This window comes from Terrapene carolina, unplaced genomic scaffold (genome assembly GCF_002925995.2).
Source record: "Terrapene carolina triunguis isolate 2854851 unplaced genomic scaffold, T_m_triunguis-2.0 Scaffold130, whole genome shotgun sequence".
NCBI lineage: Eukaryota > Metazoa > Chordata > Testudines > Emydidae > Terrapene > Terrapene triunguis.
Window position 1 is genome coordinate 14879000 of NW_020664481.1, and position 11392 is coordinate 14890391.

At 42.6% G+C, this 11392-nt stretch overlaps 1 protein-coding gene across 1 annotated transcript in view; it reads left to right on the forward strand.

Annotated features, from left to right (window-relative positions):
* Positions 1-607: 607 nt before the first annotated feature.
* Positions 608-11392, forward strand: part of SALL4 (spalt like transcription factor 4) — an 18900-nt gene continuing 8115 nt past the window's right edge. The window contains exon 1 of the mRNA XM_024205803.1: positions 608-687. Coding sequence (XP_024061571.1) covers positions 618-687 — 70 coding nt within the window. The 5' untranslated portion in view covers positions 608-617. The remainder of the gene's footprint in view (positions 688-11392) is intronic.

An 11392-nucleotide genomic window follows, 5' to 3' on the forward strand; every position in this document is an offset into this window, starting at 1 on the left:
ATTTATCCAGTTGGGCAATCACATGATCATGCGCCTTGCTTTTCCCATCATATCTAATGACAAACGGAAGAATTAGCCCTCCACATTTCATTGTTTCAAGGTTCTGCTTACTTAAAAATAATCTTTAAGCCATGAATAGACAATAAAAAGGACAGGTGAGATAACAAAGGTTTTGTCCGCCGGATAGCACAGAAAATCGGGCTGCCAGATTGTTTGTTTACTCTCAAAGATGGATTCATGCTCCTCTTTCGCCCCCCTCCCCTTAAAGGAAATATGATCCAATCAGGTAGTAGGAAATGATGAGACTGGCTCCCCCAGAGCTGTGTTAGGAGCACACGCTTTTGTCACATGCATGGGACGGAGCAGCAGTGGGAAAACTACAATGCCCAGCGTTCCCCTCTGCTCCCTGATCAATGGACCTTATTTGAATAATCTGTGAGCCCTTGGACTCAGGCCAATCAGCTGTCAGGGACCCATGATAAATCGCAATGCATTATTGATAATCATAATTACTCTGACATGCGCATTCCGCCCAAGGGGGGTAATTTCCCAACTCTAGGAATTTGTTGTGAAGAAGAAAATAATTGCTACTATTTTGCTCCCGATGCTTGTGCACCATGTCGAGACGCAAGCAGGCGAAACCCCAGCACATCAACTCCGAGGAGGAGCCCCCAGATGCTGCAAGTGGTAAGGCGCAAAGTAAGAGACTGAGGCTCGCCAATTACCAACTTTAATTGATGTGCAAAGAAATCAGCCAGGGAATAAGGGGTTTTGTGTGGGTGCGTGTGTGGCTTTTTCAGTCCCCTCCCCCCCACACACACACTGGACTCGGCTCGAGATCATGACCCCACACTGACCACTCGTTGTTTGTACCATTTATTCCCATAATCTGCCCCCCCAAAAAAACAACCCCTCACTTATCTTCAATCATTGTTCGACTGATATCGGGCCTGATCCTCCGTTTTCTTCTGAGATCGCAACGGGATTTTTTTTTTTTCTTTTTCTTCCCCTTAAAACTGTCCAGTGGCTCTGCCCAGAGCTCCAGCCCCATGGCTGCTCTTTGCTGACCACTCGGATCGCAGCAGAAATCTCTCCGTGTGTTGCTTTGCCGTCCCTGTTGGGTGTGTGAGAGAGCCTTGCCTCCCCATCCCCCTTAAAGTTTAACGTGTGCTGGCTCTGGAGGGGGATCCGGGCTCTCTACCTTCTCACGCCAGGGGAGCAGGATGCGATCTGCTACGTGTCTTAGTACGGCCAGTTTTGTTGTAGCCTAATGCAAGGTGAACCCCCAAACCCTACCCAGCCGGAAAGGATTTTGGGGGGGGGGGGAGACAGAGAAAGGAGTTGCAAACCATCTCTTTAGCGCAGACATGAGGGAAGGTTTTAGTTCCTTTGAGGTTTTTTTCTTTTTTGGGTGGGGGATTTCTAAAAAAAAAAAAACTGCTTTGGCTAGTTTGGTTGGAGATCACAATCGCCCTGGACCTTTTGTAGCCTGACCTCCAGCCATCTTTGATTTCCGACTTCCTAAAATAACTCCGGTGAGCTAACGTGGTGTGTGCGCGCGTGTGTTTTGTATTTGGGGTGTGTGGGGCTTTTAATATCGGGAGCCACTATTACATGCTCTGGGGCTTTGTGTTTTAAAGGGAAAAGAAAATGACATTTGCAATGAAGTTATCACAGATCTGTGGGAGCGGGGTGCGCAGAGGGGGCAATCGAGGGGGGGGGGAATTGATCACCTAGTATAAGTGCGGTTAGTTTGCCACTAGAAACGAATTGGGCAGCGTTGTAATTCCTGGATCCTCTGTGAAAGTTTCATCGATACTGTGCAGCATCTTCTCATATGTTCCCAGGGTTTTTCTGTTGGTGCATCGCTAAACTGGGGAGAATTTGTAGCACTTGTAGACTACTACATGGGCCGATTCCTTCCATGTTAATTCTCAGTTTAAATTTCAACCTACACTTTAAAAAAAAAAAATCTGTGCGGATCTAATGCCACTCGCCCCATAATTCCTATTGACAGACTGAATAGCAACCTCTGCAACTTCTTGGGGATGGTGGTATTAGAACTGAATTTCCCTGGTTATGTAGATCAATGAATTTCTCTGGTCTCAATTAGGAATCATCAGTTTCAGTATCCTCCCCAAGAGAGATGAAGGTGGGTTTTGCAAATAGTTCAGATTATTTTATTATTATTAAAGCACCAACTGACTCGAGATATTTGGGGTGGGAGGGTCCGCAGGACTTTACTAACCCTAAGCAACCTGGACTCTAATTCTGTGGGTCGGCTTTTATGTCTTTAAAGGTCAAATATTCAAAGAGCTCCCAAAATTGAATGCTTGGTCACTTTTTTTTTCCATAGGTAAAAATGATCAATAACAATGTATATAATAGGAGCCGCCTATTCCCAAACCGCAGGAGATTCGGGTTCTTATTACCCCCCCCCCCCCTTCTTTCTTTGAGCCGAAATGTCCAATTGTTGGGTCCGGTTAATGGTGACTTAAGAAACAGCAAGCTGGCCAGAAGGCAATAAATCCCATGTTTAATGCATGACTGTTTTCCTTTGTGCATATGGTTAGGCTGGGGGGATGGAGGTGATGTTTCCACATGTAAATCTCTGCCCACTGCTGGAGAGTCACCTCCGGGGGCTGTGCTGAAACAAAAGGGTTAATAACTCTCCTGAAGCTGCAGAGTTACTCCGGAGGGAGTGGGGGAGGGAGAAGAGAGGGATTTTTCTCATCCTTTAGAGTAACCGGTATCATCAGGGGTTTTTTTTTTTTAATGATTTTGCAAGTTCTGGAAGGACAGCAATTTAAAGCACCATCTTTGGAACCTGCCTGGTGGGTGGTGTGCATGTCTGTCTATTAAATTTGGAAGATTGGGGTTTTTTTTTTTTGTTTTTTTTTTTTTTAATCCTTGTAGAGTCCTAACTTTTTTGCTTTGGCTACCGTACCTCAGGTTCGATGGGCATTTTTTTTGGGGGAAGGGGGTGCGTGTCAATCGGTAACAGACAAAATTAGCCCGGTATCCACAATCTAGCGCATTGCTTGACTTTAATTTATCGGGGAACTTTCATTGCTGTCTTGCGCCACCCAGGGGTCACTGGCAGTACTAGGCAAGCTGTAAAGAAAACTTTTTGTACATTTTCCCCAACGGTCTTTTGAAGTTGGACGGTAGCTTCCCCTTCGCCCATAGAGGCATAACATGGTGTTCAGGGCTGGGAATTACTGCTCCTGCTCTTGAAGGACTTGTGGACAGACGGGTTGCCCCCCTCCCCCAGTGCCCCGCCCAAACTTTGTAGTATTCAGGAGCCCTGCTGGTGAATCTCTGAGCAGATTTCCCTCTATTCTTAACCTTCCTCTCACCCCCGCAGAATGGGGCTAGTGGGCCGCCCATCCTGAGCCAGAGCTACCTGACTGTTGTTGCTCTTTCTCCACCCCTACAATACCAGCTTGGAACAAACTTCTAGAAACCGCTGCAGAAATCTCTCCGCTGCTGTTCGTGATAACGATCAGAAGAAGTGGGTGGGAGTTAAACCATCTCCATGAACCCCTTAGCTAAATAAAACAGCCTTGACATGATTAAAAAAAAAATCTGGACTCAGGAATAACCATAGTTTATCTCTCCTCTTCAGAATAACCTAGATATTCTCCGACCTAGGTGTGTCCATAAATACCAAGGGATGAAGCTCCATTGGAAAGTTAAAATTCCAGCCAGATTGCCTGAGAAATGATCAAATATATGCATAATTGCAATAATAAAATCAAGCCCTTATCTCGCTCTTTTGCAAGAGAACATTTGCAAAGCAATCCGAGACCCACCTCTGAGAACAATGCAGTGGGCTAGAAAATGGTTTTGCTAACCTGGTGATCGATTAACAGGTCAAAAAAATCAGCAGGTGGTCACTTGAGAATAATGCCACATACTGAAAATTAGCATTTTCACAAAAGGGTTTAAAATGCCCATTGTACTGGATTACAGCCATTAAAGTGTAGGGTTCTTAAAATGCAGTATACCACTCTTAAATAAAAAAAAATTCTTTCCAGGCTAAGAACTGAAGTTGTATACTGTATTTGGGCATCCATTCAAATTGGGGCCCCAACAATTGGGCTCTCTAATAATCATCAAAATATATTTTCTCAGCTCATGCTGCTATCAAGGAGGTATTCCTAAACTGTAGCTTCTCAAAACAATGAGTTTCATGCAGGAAACAGTCAGTTAACGAGCCCTTCAAAATGTGAGCCCGATTCCAGAACTCCGTGTGCAAACATGATGTATGCTACAAACGTTGTCCATTGAATCGGTGTGAGGTGCTCAGAGACGGGTCAGATTATATTTGAGGGAAATATTCTTGTATCAACAGTGCGGCCCAACTGGAGAATTGAACACGCCTTCAGTGGCCCGTTGCTGCGGTTGAAATTAACAGCTAGTTAGTGCAGTTTGAATTGAACGGAGCTCTACGTTGGCTCATTCAACGTTACTGCATCCAGGGCTGACACTATTCGCTGTGGGGTGTGCTAGTGCTGGCTAATCTTTGCAGAGCTGTAAATTCTAGCCATTGGGTGAAGCATGTAAGGCAGGCTGACAGACTGCAAGGGGGAAAATGTCTTGCTTGTTTTTTCCCTTTTACGTAAGTGAAACATTATATTGGTTGTACTGATCAAGTCCTCTTGCTAAACCCTGCAGCATGTGACGTTTTGACAGAGCTGCTGCTCTAACCTTTGCCTCCTCCTGCCTGCTGTGGGTGGTAAGTTGATGTCAAGCTTACAATTAGGACTCTCATGCAATTGACCTTGGCAGCGGGGTTTGCGCCGGTTAGCTTGGTCTTAAACACTGTACTAGTGTTAAGTGTGGTCTCGGGCCGCCTTGTTTATGGACGAAGGACTTGCTGGTGGAAGTAATTGAGCGCTGAGGAAGAAACAGTGGTGGGTCAGGTAGAGCAAAAAGACTTTCCTCCGCTCTGAGGTGGTGCATCCAGGCAGGTTTCATTGGCTTTTGGAGTCTCCTGTTCTGCTCTTTCCACACTGGGAAAATTAAATAACTAGGTGTTGCAGTGGCTCTTTCTCTCTGTCTGTCTGCCTTAAACTTAGGTTCAGAAATGTTCTTCGCTCCGCAAACCCAAGAATTCGGGTTTATCTGCAACTTGTAATCAAAAATGTTGGTAGCTTTTGTAGCCTATTTTAACCACTGCACTTTTCGACCTCTGTTTTTATATTAACATAGTTTTGGGGCAGATGGTAACCTACTTATTTACATGTCCTTAGGGAATGATTAATTTGTTAGTCGTTCTTCCAGCCACCAATAACGAATGAATTTTAGTTGTATGTTTGTCGCTACTGCTGTTTTAAATTGCAATCTCTTGTTCTGGAGAAAGTAGAAGGTTTTTGTAATTTTTGATCTAGCTAAACTGCCTTCCCGGCTCCAGAAATGGATATTGTTTTCAGTGTAATACATGAGTGCCCTCCACTGTTCGGCCTTTTAAGCTCAGTTGTTAATAGCAGCATCAGAACATGTGTTTGCTAAAGCTTTCAGTTTTGAGCCTCAGCAGGTAACTGCAGACATTTTAAAGGGGTTTGTCATGGCATTCAGCAACTTTGTTTTTAAAGCCCTTTGAAAGTACACCAGAAGGTTAATCATGCAAGGACGTGGAATTTAGAGGTCTAGTCTTAAGACTTTTAAGAATTGCTATCTCTGTTTTTACAAAATCCTACTTTTATGTGAGGATAGCTAGAGTCTTAAATTTGTCTAAATGATTTGGCACCTTTAGATTTTCAAAGCAATTTTTGTGAAACTTTAATATATTCTGGGTTAACATAATTAGTACTCTTAAAGGTTTGTTGTTAACAAGGTTAGCTTAAAACCTTGGAAGACACTTTGAGTTTATAGGTTGTGAATTGTGTCTCATGATAATAACAAGTCTCTTGTCTGGCTATTCTTGGGTTGGAAACTGGTATTGACTGAATTCTTTTGTGAGAGATTTAATTACATTGTCTGCAATCATTATTGGAAATTTCAAATGTTTTAAAATAAAACACCCGCATTCCTTAAAATTGAGAAGGGAGCCAAACTTATTTACTAAAGCAGATGGATCTTGGTAGTTAGCTGTTTTGACACGTTTATTCAATCCTATTTTTCTTTGCAGTGCTTGTGATTTTTTTTTTTCTTGATAGGCTTAAAATAGCACACTTTGAGTTTGTTGCAGACATTGCTAGACTTGCAAACAAAGTACCTAGTCTAATTTTTTTAAATGCTAGTTGAGGCCTTCAAAACTAGAAATTACTAAACTGATTATTTAAAATTAATCATTTCTGATAGCAAGTAACATAATCATACACCCTTTTCTTAACAGTGACTATTGGGAAAGTGACTGAGAATAGATAAACTGATCAAATTTCTGTAAAAATTAAGAAGCCTCACTGGGTATTAACTTTAGTTACTGTGAAGTAGACTCTTTAAAATGTGGAGTGTGGGTGTTTTTTGTTTTTAGTTTAATGGTCTCTGACCAACCACCCTCCTCACCTCTTTCTTCTTTCCAATAGCTCCCCACTAAATCAAATTAAATCAGGTAAAAGGTGTGGGGTATTTTATTAATTGTCTTTAGGAAACTTTTTTTTTAAACTTAAATTTGAGTATAAAGATTTCATCAGACCTTATTGTAAATTACCACCTTATCCTACACAATAGTGGACCTTCCCCCCCCAAAAAAAAATCCATTTGGCAGTGATTGAATCTAAAACCCCTGCTGGGTTTACTGCATTCTTCTAACTTATTGGATAACTAGATGCTGAGAGATAACATTCCTGAAATTCGGAGGTGGGGAGGGGGGAATAGAAAACGGTAGAGGTTCGATCCCTGTGAAGCATTTTTGAGGGGGTTAACTTAAGTGCATGAGTAACTGTTCTAACAGATCTCCCTTGCTACTTGACAAATACTGTTACAGTATTTGGACAGAGTTCTCCACAGATGTAGACATGCATGGTGAGCTTTCTTTGCACAGAAGTAAACTTACATTTTGTTTTTAAGACTCTTAAGTATGTGTCACTGATAACTGTTTCTAGGGTGGGTAGGTAGAGCAAGGCATGTTGTTTTGGTAAATGGGGTGGTCTGATTGCAATCACTTGAGTGTTCCTACAAGACAGGGAAGAGGAGGTGGCAGCTAGAAATCAAAACAAGGATCTCTGAATTTTTTTTTTTTTTTTTTAAAGATATAGTTCAGATTTTTTCCCCCTGTCTCTGTCTAGGATCTCAAATGTTTGTGGTGGGTGGTGTTGTAGCCATGTTGATTCCAGGATAATAGAGAGACAAGATGGGGGAGGTAATATCTTTTATTGGACCAACTTCTATTGGTGAGAGAGATGCTCATCACTCTTCATCTTTCTCTGGTCTCAGTACCTATAGTACTCAACTGTTTTACCACTATTGAATGCACCATTGTCACTGTGTCGGTCCCAGGATACACAATACTTTCAAAAGACAAGCCTGGGAGCTTAAATTCATAACTTTGCTAAATATTAAAAACCATGGACTGAATAGAGACATTAGATTTATGGCTTATTCCAACAATCTATAATCCACTAACACTCCACCCCCTTCCTCCCTATGACTGGAGGGGTGTTTAATGGGCCACTTTAACATAAATGGTCCCTTGAAATGTGTGGACTACTTATGCTAAACAATCTTATACCTTGCATTTAGCAGTGACACTCTGAGTAAGGGCTTGTCTTCACATACAATGCACAGCTGCTCCACTGTAGCAGTGTTTAGTGAAAACAACAAGGAGTCTGGTGCTTTCGCACAAACAAATCTGTTAGTCTTTAAGGTGCCACTGGACTCCTTGTTGTTTTTGTGGATACAGACTAACATGGATACGTGACACCATGATGCAAGGTGTTTAGTGAAGTCACTATGGGCTAGTCTACACTGGCAACGCTGAAGTGCTGCCGCAGCAGCGCTTTAACATGGCTTATGTGGTTGGGCTTATGTGATTGCAGCGCTCTTAAAAAAAACTACCCCTATGAGGGGCTTAGCTACCAGCTCTGGGAGCGCAGCTTTACAGTGCTTAAACTTGCTGCACTCAGGGAGGTGTTTTTCAAGAAAGTTGCAGGACTGTAAATTGCCAGCGTAGACAAGCCCTATTATGCTGACCTCCTGTTGGCGCAGTTAATCCACCGCACCCGAGAGGCAGTAGCTATATTGATGGTCTCCTGGCATACAGTAACTCCTCACTTAGTCATCCTGGTTAACATTTTGTTTTGTTGTTAGGTTGCTGATCTATTAGAGAACATACTCATTTAAAGTCGCGTTACATTCCATTATAAGATTGTTTGGCTTGCCCCTCTCCGCCTAGCGTTCCAGCCGGGGAGGCCCCGACTCCTCTCCCTGACAGGTGCGCTGGGCGGGAAGAATAGGTCAAGCCCTGCTACACCCCTGCCTCAACCAAGCTTCACAAACATCATTGGTGAGTACAGTATTACATTGTTTAAAATTATTTAAAACTTGGTACTGTATATGTATATAATATCTTTTGTCTGGTGAAAAAAATCTCCCTGGAACCTGTCCCTCCCTATTTACATGAATTCTTATGGGGAAATTTGGTTTGCTTAACATCATTTTTGCTTAAAGTAGCACTTTTTGGGAATATAACTACAATGTTAGGTGAGGAGTTACTGTAGTACTGTGTACACTGGGAGATAGGTTGGTATAACTATGGTTTTGTCTACACTGGCAAGTGAAAGACATCTTATGTTATTCAACAGTGTTTTTAAAAAAACAAACAAACACCCCACATACACACCCAAAAGACACAAGTTTTGTTGACAACAAGCACCCGTGTGAACAGCTGGCAGGACTGATCTCCTGCAGACAACGCTGCTAATTGGGGGTGGAAGTTTTTTGTCGGTAAGAGAGCTCTCTCCTGCTGACAAACTGCGGGTACACTGCACTGTGCCTTTTAGCAGCACGGCTGTAACGGCACAGCCATGTCGCTAAAAGCTGCGCAGTGTAGACATAGCCTTATGTCTCTCAGGGGGGTAGTTTTTTTTTTTTTTTTTTTTTTCCCCCCCCACCCCTGTGTGATGTACACCTGGCCTAAGGGCTTGTCTACACTGGCAATTAACAGCGCTGCAACTTTCTTGCTCAGGGGTGTGAAAAAACACTCCCCATAGTACAGAAATTGCTGCACTGTAAAGCACCAATGTAAACAGTGCCCCAGTGCTGGGAGCCATGCTCCTCATGGAGAGGGGTGTGTGTGGGGGGTGTTTAATAAAAAAAAAAAAAAAAAAAAGAGGGCGCTGAGAGTGCTCTCCCAGCGCTGCGCTGGGACCACACAAGTCACCTTAAAGCGCTAGCACTGTCAGTGTAGACTAGCCCTAAGTTTCCCAGACCTGGAGAAGAGCTTTGTGTGAGCTCAAAAGCTGGTCTCTCTCTCTCTCAGAAACAGAAGTTGGTCCAAAAAAAAGACATTACATCCCGCAACTTGCCAGTATTGATTCATTTATACTCAACTCTCTGCCCCTGTGAGGCAGAGAAGTATTCTCAGTTTCACAGTTAGGAGGAGATTGGGGATGGGGGTGGGGGGAAACTGTGCTTCACTATTTTTCCCAGGGTTACACAGGAGTCTATATTGGGAATTGAATTCAGATCTTTTGAGACCCAGTGAATGTGAGATTGTCAAAAATAGGGAAACAAATGAACAATATGGGACAACAAGAATATCAGATGGCTACGGGAGGGATGCTAACTAGGGCTGGCCAGAAACCAAGATCTCCCATTTTGTGAAAAAATTTGTGATCTCAATGTTTTTGTTCCACCTTTTGGGATATGTGTGAGGGGGTTTACAGATTAGGCCCATAAGTTCTCATTGTTTACCAGTTTAATTTCAATTGATGCAAGGCACTCATCTGCCAAAATGAGTCTACTATCAATACAAGGGGGATACTCACATTCAAATTTATCTTTCTAAACCAGTAGAGTTAAATCAGTAAACTTTGAGGTTTTTTGGGGGAGGGGGGGAGGTGTTCTGTTTTTTTTTTTTTTTTGAAGGCAGAAAAAAAACCTCACTGCCTTAATCCCAAATTTGCAAGTATTTGGAACAAAGGCTGTGGTGTTTTAACCTGCAACTTTGTGGGTTATGTATTGGATGGGAGTGAGTTCGTTCCTGTGAAATTTTGAGCCTAAAAAGCCTTTTGAGTCAGCATGCACTTTAAAGTTCCAGGAAGGAAAGTGGGGTTTTTTTCTAATTAACAAACAAAACCTCAATTTTACTCTCCCTCATCATTGATAAGGGTAGAACTAAACGCCCACTTTATGGAGTTCTAAAATTTCAATGTTTCAGAGTAGCAGCCGTGTTAGTCTGTATCTGCAAAAGGAACAGGAGTACTTGTGGCACCTTAGAGACTAACAAATTTATTTGAGCCCACGAAAGCTTGTGCTCAAATAAATTTGTTAATCTCTAAGGTGCCACAAGTACTCCTAAAATTTCCATGTTTGACCTCAGTTGGTCCATTGCTGTTGACCGAGTCCTGAATCAAGTTGGGCCTCGTATACTATTTTAGGACACTTCTATTTCTGAGTGAAATTTTTTTCAATGAAAAATGGGTTTTTAGCTACAGTGGTTTATTTCTTATTTTGGAGTGCCGATTGTATGTACTGGGTGCAGCACTGAGAGTTGGTCACTGTGATCTAGCACTTTACCTTTTGCTTAGGGGACTGCTTGGCTATATATCACTAGGTTTAAAAAATGATTTAAGAGAGTTGCTGTGTGTGTGGGGGGGATGCTTTGTGTGGTGGTTTGTGTTTTTTCTTTTTTTGGGAGGGGGGGCTCTGTTTTGTGTATTTCAGGGCAGGTTTACACTTAATGCTGCATCAGTGCAGCTGTACTGCTTAAATGAAGACACTTCTATACTAACAGGAACTCTTCCCTCAGGGTAGTTAATCCACCTCCAGGAGAGGCAGTAGCTGCTTCTCCTGTTAACATAGTGCTGTCTAGATGGGGGATTAGGTTGGTATAACTGTCACTCAGGGGTGTGGATTTATCACACCCCTAAGGGACATTATTATACCAATGTAGGTCTGTAGTGTAGACCTGGCCTCAGTGTTTGATGTGCAGTTCTGCTCATCAGAAATGTAGGGCTGGAAGGCACTCAAGAGGTCACCTCCTAGTCTATATGCCCCTTCAGCCCCCTTACACTGAGGCACATATTACTTTAGTTGCTCTTATACAGGCCTTGTTTTGGTAGCTATTGTAAGGCAGAGATTATATCTCTCCCCACTATAATGTTGCTGTGAATTTTTCTTAACCTGACCTACCTTAAGGAAACTCCTTCAAAGCCTTTCATTCTGCGGGCAACTACAAATTTCAACACTAAACACTTTTGCATTTTCATTGCTGAGAAAAGTG